Below are 15,169 nucleotides of genomic sequence, written 5' to 3' on the forward strand. Positions count from 1 at the left end.
AGTCCACAGTGAGTGGCACTTGGGTGACGGACTGCATGCGTTGTTCATAGGGCGGACGTTGGTTGGTGTACGCTGGACATTCGAAAATAATATGAAAGACAGTCTCAACTGGGCCGCAGTTGTCACCATACATACTGTCTGCTTGCTTGAAACGGTATCGTAGACTGTTTGTAAACGCAATCTGAATACCAAGGCGATTAAAAATTGCTTCTTTATTATACCGAAGCCCCAGTGGTAGTCTTGATGTGAGCTGTCGGTCGATGTGATGTTGAAAGGGGTAACGATGACTCGGCGACTTCCAGGGCCGGTTATTTGAGGAGTTTTTTTTCGAAATGAGCCAAATCCACAAACCGAAAGTAACGCAACCCCAACTGTAGTGGCAAGCTAAGCCAGTCAACTTTCCTTTAAAAAACAGATCGGAACAAAATGGGTCAAATTACACCAACTGAGCTAGCCCGCAGATCACATTTCAAATCGAAAACGAGCCAAATCCTTCCACTGCATGGATCGAAATGAGCGAAATCCGTTCAACCAATAGGAGACTGACCCGGAGACCACGTGATTCAGCCAACATGGCAGCCTCCTTGTAGGCTCGTGCCGGCGGTGCTCGTGCGTGATAGCGCGGACTGCGTGGTCTGTTTCGCGAGCTCCTTTGTTTTTTCAAGACTTTTGCTTTGACGGACTCAGCATGGATTGCGACGGGTATGAAGAGGTCGGTGAACGTTCCCTGGAAGGCGTACTGTACGGAAGTAATGAGATCAACGTCCAACCTGCCTTTCAAGATTACTGAAACGAAGGTTTTTTACATTCAGAGAAATGTGACAGGCCGAAGCCCTCAAATTAGAGCCGAACCCCACTACAGGGTTTCGGTGTCTAATTTTGTATCGGTCCTAAAGAGGGGAAAGACCCTTGTACAAACACCGAAACAGTGCGAGCTGTATGCACACCACCTCAACGAACTGAAGGTGAGAGACGTGACCAACCTTCTGGTGACTCACTTTGGTGTGTCATGGAAAGAAAACGAAGAACTTGCGTATTTAGAGGCTGCCTTTCGTCGCTGTCAAGAAAAGGAGCCCATGGCAGATTGCGAAGAAAGCTGCTTATGCTGCCAGGAAGACAGGCCTGCTATCCATGTGTGAGTGTAAGGCGGGTGACGCATACTTGTAATTATTTTTTTTTTCTGCTGAAGTCACAGCACAAGCATTTTTCCATATTGTTTTGAATGTAACCTGAAACATACTGCAGTAATAATAAAGTTTCAAGAAGAAAACTGGGTCGAATCTGATGCTTCACTTCGATATGAGCCAAATCCAATGTTTCCATTGTTGTATAGGCCAAACTATGCAGGTTAATTTTTGGCGATTAAGGCTGTTCGGCTGCTCTATCTGCCCCATAAAACTTGTGAGGTACTAGGTTGAATAGCAGCGCATTCCTTTCAGACAAGAAATTATGGCCTTGTTCTAAGTTTCTGTTTTGGTGGATCTGGCTCATTTCGAAAAAAAAACTCTTCATTTTCATCCTGGGTATATCGTTTGGCGAGTTGGGACGCAGATACGCATGTACTGTGCTGTGGACCCTTGCGCGCTGCTTCGTCTGCTCTCTCTTTGGCCAGGATGCCGCAGTGAGCTGGAATCCATTGAAAAAAAATTATACAGTGGCCTTTAGCAACAGCCAAGTGGTGTAGGTATCCAATGTCACGAGAAATTGGCTGGTGATTAGGTAGTTCTCTTCAGTAGGTTGCACAAGGTTTGTGGCGCTCCTTGCGTGTCCGTGAAGATTACCCAGCGTCCTGGGTTATGTAGCAGGGTATAGGAGACAGCTTCTTTCATTCCATATAGCTCTGCTATGGTGGAGGATGTCCTACACTATATTCGCCATGAAAGCATTTGGCCTGATGAGGGCATATACGAGGGGGTACCCAAAAGAAAGCGGACTTATTTTTGTTTGAACTTATTTGTTCACGTTTTGAGCACAGACCTTCAATATCCTTCAAAGTACTCTTCACTTACAATGATGCCTTTGTCGAATCTTTCATTCCATTTTTCAAAACATTGTTTAAATTCATCTTTTGTGATATTTGACAGTCCCTCCGTCGTTTTTTTCTTCACCTCAGCAAACTCAGCGAAACGCTTTCCATTCACCTGTCTTTTTATTCTACGAAAAAAAGAAAGTAGCACGTGGCAAGGTCGGGTGAGTAGGAGGGTTGAGGAATAGGGGTCATGCCATTTTTGGTCCGAATTTGTCGTAGAGGCAGGGCTGTGTGAGCAGGGGCATTGCCATGGTGGAAAAACTAGTCACCCGTCTGCCACAAATCAGGCCGCTTCCACCGAACACTGTTGTCCAATATTTTCAAAACATCCAAGCAGAAAGCCTGGTTAACTGTCTGACCCTGGAGAACAAATTCTGAATGGACGACTCCTCTCACATCAAAAAACAAATAAGCATTGTTTTGAGGTTTGGTTTCACCTGACGAGCTTTCTTGAGGTGAGGTTAATTTTAATGTTTTCCTTTGGCATGACTGTTGCTTTGATTCAGGATTTAATTCAGGAACACTTTAGTTATCCCCATAGCATCGTCCTTGAACGTCTTTCTGAATATTTCAAGAGTTTCCGTTCCACTTTTTCCGAGAAAAAATCAGAATTTCACCGGCGCACGCTGTTCACGAAAATCAGCCATTGCAAAAACGACACTCACACAAAACAGTCGTGACTCCAAAACTCTGCATAAATTAGTCTGCCCTCCTTCAGCGACGGCACTCGGCTTACTGACTCTGAACTGTTCGTTCTATGCACTCCTAGCGGCAAAACGCGGTACCACAGAAGCTGTGCCGATTCAAAAAATTAGTCCGGTTTCTTTTGGGTACCCCTCGTAAAGGCCTCATGATGAGGAGTCGCGACAAGCTGAGCCGTCAGTGAAGATTTGTGCGTCTAGCGAATACTGCTCAACTAAGTAGTTCAGAGCAACCTGTAGCAGCGCAGCTTGCGGCATGCCGCTCTTCGCAGTGACACGTGGTATAAACTGTTTTATTTCAAGAGGTGAGAGTGTCCAAGGGGACAAAGCTGGAACCAGTAGATTCCGTAGCTGACTTATCGCAGGAAGATGCAATAGCTGCACAGCTCGAACAAAGCCGCAATTGCTGTGGGTTATATGGACTCGGTGCACGAAATGTTTATTCCCTTGAAGCACTATGAGCAAGAAATGAAACGCGAACAACACAACTGAACCACGCACTGCAAAATAAGCAGCTCTTAGCCAGGGGAAGCTGAATACTAGCTCCTGCTAAATTTATTTTGAAGGCACAAAGACTCTTCTTTAGAAGTGTTATTCAACCGCGCTTGTAGTTCCAATACAGGAGCTAATACGTTGGTGTTTTTGTGTTGCCACCTCAGTTTGCTTGTTCGCGTTTCATTCGTTGCTAATAGTACATGACGTAGATGGGTCAGAATCGTCACCTGTGCGGCGATGACTTCCAGTGGTAAACATTATGCTTCCGCAACAGTTCTCGAGGTGGAGGATCTGTTCAGGAGGCCAAGACAGATCCGCAGGCATGTGTTTCGCGCGGCCTCCAGCGTACTCATATTTGTTGGCGACATTTTCTGCAAAATCCGTAAACTATAGCGCAAAAGATCATCAACATATGCTTCATGAAGGAGAACCTAGAGCGGCAACGGCAGCCCCAACGTGTTACTGCCATGAACTGGAAGATTTGTGATGCTGCTGCTTTATTCGCACGGAGTAAAGAAGGTTTCGGTCGAATAGGAATCGTTGGGTCCGTACGTAGGGTAGCAGCTTCTCACCAAGAAGGAGCGGATATTTGGTCTTTTTTTTCCATGAATGCCATGGCAACACTTTTTTTCCGGAGTAAGATGTATTTATCGGGGAGCCAAGTACGTGGAGATGTTTTGTAATGCTTCGACTTCGATACTTCGTAACAAGCTTCACAGCCCAAGGAGGTATTTGATGGCTTTCGTGTTTGTGTAATTTATACACGAGCAGAACAAAGTAGACCACTACTTTCTGTCAGTGGACAAATGTTTTCTGGCCAGAAAAGGTTGCACCTCCTTAAATAGACAGGTAGGCGGCGTGATCTGTGATGACCAGGAGTTCCGCCACGTTCTGCGTGCTGATGTCAGCGTGTAGCGCATGTATGTGGTTTGTGGCACGACTTCGTATTTTTTATGGTGGCCACCCTAAAGAATATCACGGTGTCTTGGGCGGCGTCTGTGCAGCATGTGTTTAGAACTGACGTTTGAGGGTGTTTAGCCAGCTGCTGTCGATGGCGCTTTGGTGCGTGAGGGAACATATTACGAGTGAAGGAAATTGGGTGAGTTGGTACTTATTCATTATTCAAACAGCGCACGAAACACTGGAAAAATGGGGACCACTTGTGTGGTCGATTCTCCCCCTTTTGTCCGTGTTTCCTGCGCTCTTGTGAATAATGGACATATTACGCATAATCGGGCACAGTGAGATGTTTCAATGCCCCCGATTGAGGCTCGGACGAATGGACTGTTCTATGTACACTGCGCGCTATGGCTGAGCTCTTGCAATAAAAAAAAAGAAACTCTTAGGTGATCCCCGGCCGATCGTTCGAATGAATTAGCAGCAAAACGTTCATAATATCGGAGAGCGACGCACTAAACCTCGTTATTTTCGAGGTATTACATTCCGGTTCGTTATAACCGACGTCAACGAAATAAATTCCTTACATCCTAGGTCCAGGCAAGAAAGCTGGTTATATCCGAATAACACGCCAAAGTTCATTGTATGCCGGGGTGAGCACACGCAAGTCCATTATATCAGAGGCGGCTTACTGATGTTCGTTATATTCGAGGTGAACACTAAAGTTTGTTGTATCCGAGGTTAACATACGAAAGGTTGTTATATCCGAAATGGCATACTAAGGTTCGCTGTATCCGAGGTTGTGTACCAAGTTCGTATAGGTAGTATACTAAGTTCGCGGCCTGGTGGGAAGATTGCCACCTGCCACTGGCTGCTGACAGACGGCGGTGTCCATTTCTGAGGTAAAGTATTGACCCTGCTTTCCTGCGCGCCTCTGTGCAGGAGAGCGATATCCCGAAGAGTGCGGCACGCGGTCGTCGACGCAACCAAGTGAGTAGACACTGCGCTGTGGACAGCTATTGCAGTCTTCGTTCTTGGATGAACGAGTGCGTTCTGCTTTGCCTCCTAGGTTGTTGCAACTGCAGTGTAGGACAGATAGTAAATTATTTCCGAATACGCTAGCGATACTGCAGTGTAGCCATGGGTTGATCGTCATACACCCTGAAATGTGTGGTGCTTCGGTGGAGACAATATTTAGAGCAGCGGCTGCTTGGTTCCGCATATCTCAAAGTACTGTTTCATACTCTTTAAATAGGCAAACGTACAAAGTACGAATATATTTTACTTTTTCATAGGGTCAGTTAACTACGTGGAGGGGCAAATCACAGTTACTCTCCAACATCGTTGCCTGTTTCGCAAGTTAGCTGCAACTGCCGCAAACGGTTGCCGCTAAGTGTTTCTATTTTTTACAGAAATCCCTTGCAGTGCACACTATCGATTTTCCGGGAGCGGTTATGGGCGCTCTCATCACCCACGCCAGCCTCTCCACGCTAATTGTGGACGCCTCGTTTTCCGTTCAAAAATACGGCGGAAGCTTCAGGCAGACTCTGGCCAAACCATGGGCTCCAGCCGAGCTAACCGTGGTGTGTCGCCATCGCTCTCATCGCCGCAAGGCCAACTTGGTGTTCGAGGCGCTGATGGCAAACACAACGGTGAAAACTCTTAGCGTCGAAGGCTTCTATTTAGATGCCATGGATGCGAAGTCATTCTCCAAGCTCCTAGCCAAGAACGACACCATCGAAGATGTCAGCCTCCTGAAGATCAAGTGGACGATGAGGCGGCGCCTTGGACAACCAGTAAGTGGAAGTGGTTGCCTTAGACTGCGATCATAATTTTGCTGCATAACTGATAGCATTTCGCCTTCCTAGAGTAGTTTAGTTTATTTTTGCTTAACTTGGCGGATGCGCAAGAAGTTTCAGGAAATCAGCCAGGGACATCTTGAAAAACTACGTTTAAGATTTCCGGAGAAGGAAGAGGCAACATTATTCTCAGTGCCTGTGCGCTTATAGACACAAGAGAAAAGGAAACCTGCGATCAGTTTTGAATCGGCATAATTTCGAACTTAAAATTTGGGTTCGTAACTGGAAGGGACACTAGGCCAACTTAGACGTGTTCTTGTTCCGAGTAAACTTCAAAAGCTGAGCTTTTAGATACTTACTACAGTAGGATGCTTTATTCCGCGGTGGTTCGAGAAATGCTCGAACAGCGCTGTTGCAATGCGGAGCGGTTATACATGCTGCTAATAGCGTGTAGTTTGTGCCCGTTGGGGTATTCTCATCCAGCTCATCTGTCTCATGAGCGACGAGCCAACATGACGTTTACATAGCTAGTTGGCCTTCATTTTCGCCTTCACCCAAGTTTGGCTACTTCGCTTCGCCCACAGCTAGCTGTGCGGCCTTGCACGTTCAGCTCGAATATCAGCGTTGTTTCGACCTTCCCGCAGGGAGAGAGAATATCCGCTTGAGATTGCGTGGCGAGTCTGCGAGCATCCCACGGCGCATACTTTTCGCAAACATCCGTCGTGTTCTCGTGCTCATCGCGCCTCGTCAACGCGGCATCAATTCCACAGCTGACTCACTGCGACATTCTCAAGCCTCATGCATGCATGTGCCGCGGCTGTTCTTGCGGGATACGCTCCACCGCCTTGCCCAGTGGTCCTCTTCGCCTCGTTTAAGCACCGCGGTAGCCTCTCCGTCTCCCTTGCCCCCGCGACGAGCGAGCAGCCTGAGCCTCGGCAAGCCATGGCACTGCTTTCCTCCTTCTTTCACTCCTACCTACCTGCCTAACCCCAGGGCGCGGTTATCCGTCTTTCCCCTCTCTTCTCCTTGCTACGCCAGAAAAGGTGGATATACCCTGGTAGCGAAGGCTCCATAGACGCCCATTGGCCCCAAAAATGGAGGCTCATAGGCACCCCAACGTCCCCGGATGCGGGGGCGGGTGGCATACTCACGTGTGCGTGACCTTGATTGACGTCCCGCATGCGTATTTTTTTGGCGCGAATTACAAAACAGGTATCTTTGTTGAATCAGCACTTTCGAGCCCATGTCTTTCGAAGGTTGTTGCCTTTCAACGCGCGCCAAGCTTTGACAGTCAAATGTGCTTGAGTTCCTCTTAGTTATGTCCTTGTTTGTTCCTTTAGTTATGGCCTCTTTTATTCACATGCCGCAAGCTCCCCTTGAAATGAAGCGAAGAAGGTTGAGTATGCACGTGCACGCAAGAAGCCAAAACGGGCCTGAGAGACGTCTAATCGGGAAGTCGCTTGTGACAATCAGTATGGGTCGGCACTTCGTAGCTTTCGGCCTCTAACGCAAAGCATCTTTCGCTGATTAGTGCGCTGAGCCGGTGCGCTTATATCTAATAATTTTGTTTTCTGCAGCAGCAGTTCGCAGGTTCCATACCGGCTGCGAGGTAAAGTAAGAGAGAGAAATAACTTTAATGACCATGGTATTTGGGGCAAGTAGGTCCCTGAGTCCCCGCACGACCCACTGCGCTAAACGTTCATGAGTTCATGGATTTCCATGATGTCGGTGTTGGTCAGTGGCGATGGATAAGTTAACTTATCGAGTGATTCTACATTTCATGGAAAGGAGGAAGAAAAGGAAACGTGCGGGCTGCTCTATTGTCGCTTGCGTTTGGAAACTGGCAAGTGTTGACAGAACGCATGAGGTTAACACGGTAACACCCTTAGCGGAGTGGGCACTCCGCAAGCTTCTGTACTCTCCCCTTTCCTCTTAAATGCCACAATCATTCCTATAGCGCGCGCTGTTCACAATATGCCTCACCTTCTACACAACCTCTATGCGGACGATATTACTCTGTGGACCACCCACGGCAGTGACGGCACCATAGAGGAAACCTTACAAAGCTCCGCAAACATCACACAACACGCGAAAAGCATAGACCTTTCCTGTTCTGGATAAGTTAACTTATCCAGTGACTTTAATTGGATGGATGGATGGATGGATGGATGGGTGGATGGGTGGGTGGATGGGTGGATGGATGGATGGATGGATGGGAGGATGGGTGGGTGGATGGGTGGGTGGATGGGTGGGTGGATGGGTGGGTGGATGGATGGATGGGTGGATGGGTGGATGGGTGGATGGGTGGGTGGATGGATGGGTGGATGGGTGGGTGGATGGATGGGTGGATGGGTGGATGGATGGGTGGGTGGATGGATGGGTGGGTGGATGGGTGGGTGGATGGGTGGATGGGTGGGTGGATGGGTGGATGGATGGGTGGATGGGTGGATGGATGGGTGGATGGATGGGTGGATGGATGGATGGATGGGTGGATGGGTGGGTGGATGGGTGGGTGGGTGGGTGGATGGATGGGTGGGTGGGTGGGTGGATGGATGGGTGGGTGGGTGGGTGGATGGATGGGTGGGTGGGTGGGTGGATGGGTGGATGGGTGGGTGGATGGATGGGTGGATGGATGGGTGGATGGATGGGTGGGTGGGTGGGTGGGTGGATGGGTGGATGGGTGGATGGATGGGTGGATGGGTGGATGGATGGGTGGATGGGTGGATGGATGGGTGGGTGGATGGGTGGGTGGATGGGTGGATGGATGGGTGGATGGATGAGTGAATGGATGGGTGGATGGGGGGGTGGGTGGATGGATGAGTGAATGGATGGGTGGATGGGTGGGTGGATGGGTGGGTGGATGGGTGGATGGGTGGGTGGATGGGTGGATGGATGGGTGGCAGCGCCCCCTTTGAAACGAGGTGATGGCAATTGCCACCATGCTCAGCTTTCTATTTTTGTTCAACTGTGTTGTTAATTCTCATTAAGATTCGCCATCTTCTTTCACTACGGTTTTCTACACAGCTAACCTTATGTCACATCTCTGCTTTTCAGCCACCAATCCTCCAATCGCTTTTTGCTAACTTACACTGCAGATTCATTCACATGACCATTGTTATCTTTAAACCATAGGGCCTCCGGAAGAGTGACTGTGCCTGCATCGACTCTCGGATGGATACCATCATATTTGAGTATGAGGTGTTCAGTTCTTTTCTCAGATCTATCACACACAGCACATGTGTCATCATCTTCGTTGAATTTTTATTATTTTTTGTAGCTGCGCGTTTTAAGACACCATGACCTGGCTTCAAACAGTAAGGCACTGCCTCTTGAGTTATCATCGAAAAATTCTTTCCTGATCTGCCTTTTCCAGTATCGATATAGTTCTACACTATGCTTCTTTTCCATTGAATTAATCTAAGTTTTAACTTCCGCGTTTTTAACCTGTCGTTTAATGCCCTTTCTCGGCTCTCATGACCGGCATACTTACTAGTTAGTTTTCTAGTTCTTTTCCGCCCCAGTGAGCTAACGCACTTTCTGTATAATTATTTAAATAGATTCGCTGCCCACCTGTTATCGTCCAATTTCCTCAGGTGTTGTTCAAATAGTTCATATAGCATTTTACCCGGCCGCGGCGGTGTAATCTCTTTGCAGGATAAATTCTAGAGGCCCTTGTACTGTCGATGTCAGTGCACGTTAAAGAACCCCAGGTGGTCGAAATTTCCAGAGCCCTCCCCTACGGCGTCTCTCATAGCCTTAGTCGCTTTGGGACGTTAACATAAACCAAACCATATAGCATTTTACTCTTAGCTTCCCATGCTTCGAACGATACCCAGCCCACATCCCCTTGTACTGCCTCTTTTGTGGTTTTGCCGTGGGCACCTAGTGCTAATATTCTAACAGCTCTCTGATTTACGTCTAACTTCGACTGAACTTTTGCCCTTAAGCACAGAACCGCATTCCCGAAAGTAAGCCCCGGCACCATTATTCTTTTCCAAGTACCTCTCAGTACTTCATATTTGCTGTACCCCCATAATGCCCTATGTTTCATTATCCTGGATTCTCTTCGTCCTTTTACTTAAGAGGCTGTTCATGCTTTTCCGTGTATATCTGCCCTTTGTTTAGCCATATCCCGAGGTATTTGTATTCGGCCACTTTCGGTAATTCGTGGTCTAGTATTGTAAGCACCTGATCATTTGTATCGTTGAAAATCACCACACCTGACTTAGTTGCGCTACAACTGAAGCTTAGAGCGTCTCCTTCGTCTCCAGAACAAATAACCAGAGTTTGCAAATCTTCCTGGCTATCTGCTAAGAGTAGAATATCGTCCGCATAGATTAAACCCGGGAGCCATCGCTCAACGACATTTCAGCCTAGCGCGTACGACAGATTATAACATACATTACTTCCTTGTAGCCTTCTTTCCATATTTATCACACGAAGCATGAACAGCAGCGGGGATAGAGGACAACCTTGCCTTATTCCTTCGTGTACCCCCCCAGTTGTGGTACTTTTTATCCCTTCCCAGGTAATTTCAACTTTATTATCTCGGTAGATTTCCTGTAGAAAATCGGTTACCTCATTACCGACACCTACATCCTTTAATATGTTCCACAGGAGTTCCCTGTTCACGTTGTCGTATGCAACGCTTATGTTCAGAAACGCTAAATATAGAGGTCTGTTTTCCGCCTTGGATATTTCTATGCATTGGGTAAGCACGAACAGGCTATCATCTAACGGCCTATACCTTCTGAACCCGTTCCTGAGTTCTCCGGTATCGTATTACCTTCTACCCGTGACTGCATTTTTAATTTCACCACCTGCATTGCCAGCCTGTATATAACAGATGTTATCGTAATCGGTCGGAAGGATTTTATGTCAATCTTCTCTACTTTCCTTTTACAAATGAAATTAATTTTACTGTCTCCAGCTGTGCAGAATTAGCTTATTTGTTATGACTGCCTCCAATGTTCTTTATCAACGTTTCCTTGGTTCTTGAGCCAAGTTCATTAATCAGCTTAAATGGAATTTCGTCTATCCCTGCGGGTGTGGTTTTAGGAATGTTTGCTTCCGCCTTTTTCCAGTTAAGAATAGTCAGGCCTAAGCTTTTCCCTAATGTGCTGTCCTGTGTTGCTCCCTCACTTGGCAAGATTACACTATTGGCGTTGCTAAAAGACGCAGCTACAACTGACGTAATGTAGTTAACAGCATCGTCTCCCTCTAAACGTTTTCCCTCAGCATCTATAACCTGTTCCTGCTTTCTTTTATTTGTTTTACCCAGCCAGCTTATACAGTTCGAGAATTTTCTTGGCCCTCCTTTATTTTTTAACTTTATCGCGAACTTCACCCAGCCATTGATCAGAGTACATTATTTTAGACTGGACAAGGACATGAACTTGCTGTTTCTTTTATCAATAAGATTGCCCTTGTTTGGCCTATTTTCTCTTCGGATAACTGCGCCCTCTTTGCTTCTCTGTGTTCTCTTGAAGCCACCCGTCGTTGTTCGGTGGACTGCTTAATTTCCATATTCCACCAGCTTCGTGGCTTCCTCTTTCCGCTCCAGCGGTGTACTCCTTTTACTTGTTTAATTTTTGTACTGATGAGCAGTTCTAACTGCTTATAATCCCACTTTTCCATGGGGAGTTTCTCGATTGCTTCCTCTATGAAGGCTGCTGTTAGCGCTATTTGCTCGTCGTTTAATGTTGCGCTGCCCTTTTGACATCGCTGCAATTCACTTTTGATCTGGGCTCCCAACTGTGGGCTAATACGTTCATGATCACTTGCTAGGCTGTACTTCCCCTCTTCGTCAATTTCCATTAGTGCGAGCTTGCTAGAGATGCCCTGCGAGATTAGAGAGTAGCCAATGGTTGTTTGCCTGTTGCGGGATTTCCATGTGATTTGTCCCTCACATTTAATTTCTCTACTGACAATAACTAGGTTGTGTCGCTCACAGAAGTCTAGCATTAACTTCCCGTTACAATCTGTGTATCTATCCAGATCCTCGATGTGGCCATTCATGTCGCCAGGCAGGATAATATCTCCACCATCTCCAAACTGCTTTATATCCTCACTGAGGCGCTTAACTAGATCCATGATGAAGTTTGCGCCAAAAACGAGGACCAAAAAGAGAGAAGACACAACGCGAGGCCTCCTAGTACAAAGCGCTCGTGTTGTGTCTTCTCTCCTTTTGCTCATCGTTTTTGGCGCAAACTTCATCATGAATAAGAATCAACTCGCCCAACTTTCCACCTTACTAGTTAACTAGATCCTTGTTTTCTTGCCTGCATTTGTCCCCGGTCCCTAAATAAACTACCCCTAGCCATGTCCTTTCACCAGCAATTGTACCTGATACTCAGACATGTTCTTTGCAAGTTGATTTTATTATTTGCCAATTTACTCCTTGAAGTATCAGCATACCTACTCCTCTTCCCTTCTTCTCCGTTGTTGTTCTGTTGCACTCTTCCTAGACATTGGAATCCATTAAAGGCGGATCTTCTAGAACCCTCAGATGTGTTTCCCATAGAGCGTACACAAATACTTCTTCGTCCTTTAACTGCTGCTCTATTTTTAGCCATTTCGCTCTCTGTCTATCCTCTTGCATGTTTATGTAACTGTTCCTGGCGTTCAATTTCTTTTTTTGTAGTTTTTTTCTGGGCCTCCTAGTGGCCATTTTGTTGGGCTCAGCCGCCATTGTTACATTTACTACATCGCTTCTACATATCCCTACGCCCTGAGCCACCGTGGACACCCTAAAAAGGCTACCACTCGGCCTCCCAGGCGCCAGCCTATCTCTTCTCCTACCCTTCCACTGAAATGAATGGCATCACGTCTAAACCACTGCCCAAGCCTGCTCTGTGCACTTCCCTATTTGTCTGCCACCTCAAAGCCTTTCTCGAGGCTTAACTGCCTTTTCTCTCGTTGAAGACTCACAACATCGTTGGCAACCTCTGCATTGCTTCCTTACACCTCCGGCACTGTGCACACCAAGATCTGCGCTTGCTGCGCTATCGCCCTTATACCGTCAACTCCCTCAGCTAATCTTTTCACTACTTGTGCGGCGTCACCATTCAGGACATCATTTAGCCCCGCCCTACTACTACCAAGTTACGCCTTGTAACATTCTCAGAAAGTTCTTAGTCTTCCTCAGTACCTCGTCCGTTGTCCTCCCTGGGAATACCCTGACTGCTACCCGCCTATCACCCTTCACCCGGTCCAGAATAGCTCTTTTGCAGCGCCCCATGTTTGAGTCACCAGCAATAAGCACTAGGGTACTCTGCCCCTCCCTCGTAACTTCCGGATTTTGCTGCCTCTTATCAGTGACTGCGACCTCATTCCTCTGGTTTAGCTTGTTCCCCTTCCCTCCATCGCCTCTATACTTCCTGGCTGCCACCTGTGCGTAGCTGTTCCTGTCTGAACCTGTCTGACTTACTTGCTTATAGTTGTCCATGCCAGTGCAAGCCGCATCCATGTGGCTGGCGCTAGAATATCCGCCAATGTGGCTTCAAATGGCGATGTCAGCCATTTTTGACTCCTACTGACGAAGCTGTTCTTGAAGCTTTCGCTTCTCAGCCCTCTCTTTCTGTGACTATATTTCTAGTGCATCCATACGTAGCACTAGTTTGATGTTCGCCTGTTCAGCCCTGTCCAGGCGTACTCCTAACACGCAGCATCTGCACATAAAATCTGCGCGCTCGGCCTCCTCCACCGATTCGAACCGAATTTCTTTTAAATTCATTGACGCCTCGCACTCCTTACATTTAACCTTCAGTAGCTTAACCTACTTAGCAGCACTCATTATTGCTACCACGAAATGCTAGGGTATCTATAGGCTCAACACAAAAAAAAGGCTTAAAAACAGGTGCACAGATAAAATTCTGCCCACAACAAATGCCGATCGATCACTTAGAAAAGGAATTACTATCTTTCTAAAAAAGTTAACGAAAAAATAAGCACTTAAAAACTATAGCTCCCGGCCAGAATAGACCCGGCCGATTATAGGCCACTGACTTAAATTCTGTTCTTTATCCTACACTTCCCCTAACAACCTAAAAACTAAAAACACCGTACTTTCAAAATATTAAAAGAAAGTACTCATCTATTTAACGCTGTCGTTCTCGCAGTCTGTTCTGTGCCGGTCTCCACGCGTGATCCTAAGAGCACCTAAACATGCGTCCGCACAACACGGCTGTCAACTGTCAAGTCACAATATGGAAAAGGCTTATGACGCCACCTGGTGATTTGATATTCTCCGCGGCCTTGCTGACCTCGGTACTCGGTATCCGTGGTAGGATACTCAACTGCTTGAAAGATTCCTTGTTCGCTCGTTCATTTCACGTACGCCGAGGAACTTCATTCAGGAAAAATGGGATACCTCAGGGGTGCATTTAAAGCACTGTGCTCTTCGTTATAAAAATGTATTCCATAGGCACAATAATTCCAAAGTCGATTATGTATTCCTTGTATGTCGGTGACCTTCATGTTGCATGCACGTCCTCCAGATTATCAGCCTGTGAGAGGCAGATACAAGCTGCATTAAACAACTAGCGATTTAGGCAGCTAGCAATGGGTTCAAGTTCACCCCACAACCAACAGTACCGGCCGTATTCCCGCTCAAAAGAGGCCTACAGAATGACCCCACCCTACGCTTTAATGAAATCGTACTACCAGTGAAACAAGAGCACACATTTTTAAGCATAACATTAAACAAACTCTCATACCTACCGCACTTATGCATACTGAAAAGAAAGTTGCTCAATCTCTGAACATCCTTAAACTGTTCTCAAGGAAACTTTGAGGGACTGACAGAACATGTCTTCTCAGGTTTATCGCTATTTGGAGCGTTCTTCCCTATAGATTATGTGTGCTTTGTGTACGGCTACGCAAGGCCGTCGTATCTAAGAAAATTATACCCAATCAGGGTGTAGAACCGGACTTTTTCGGGTTCGGTTCAGGTTCGGGTTCATTTTTTCGGGTTCAAGCCTTTCGGGTTCATTCCTTTCGGGTTCATGTCTTTCGGGTTCATACCTTTCGGGTTCATGTCTTTCGGGTTCATGCCTTTCGGGTTCAGTTCCGGGTTCGGCTCCAGAGCGACATTCCGTTCCGGATCGAAGCGGTTCGGACCGTATTGAACCGGCTCAAACGGGTTCAAACGGGTTCAGTACAAAAAAATGTAGAGCGTGGGTTTTTAATCAACATTTTATGCTGTTTACTTTTTCTGGCGCATGAATATATAAAAGAAAAATTTCGAA

At 46.9% G+C, this 15,169-nt stretch overlaps 1 protein-coding gene across 1 annotated transcript in view; it reads left to right on the top strand.

Annotated features, from left to right (window-relative positions):
• LOC149367763 (uncharacterized) overlaps positions 1-15,169 on the top strand; it is a 105,233-nt gene that overhangs the window by 29,216 nt on the left and 60,848 nt on the right. Inside the window, exons 4-5 of the mRNA XM_089567410.1 lie at positions 5,065-5,112; positions 5,535-5,918. Coding sequence (XP_089423536.1) covers positions 5,065-5,112; positions 5,535-5,918 — 432 coding nt within the window. The remainder of the gene's footprint in view (positions 1-5,064; positions 5,113-5,534; positions 5,919-15,169) is intronic.

Source organism: Amblyomma mixtum, chromosome 1, assembly GCF_055824585.1.
Source record: "Amblyomma mixtum isolate Tamu chromosome 1, ASM5582458v1, whole genome shotgun sequence".
Lineage (NCBI taxonomy): Eukaryota > Metazoa > Arthropoda > Arachnida > Ixodida > Ixodidae > Amblyomma > Amblyomma mixtum.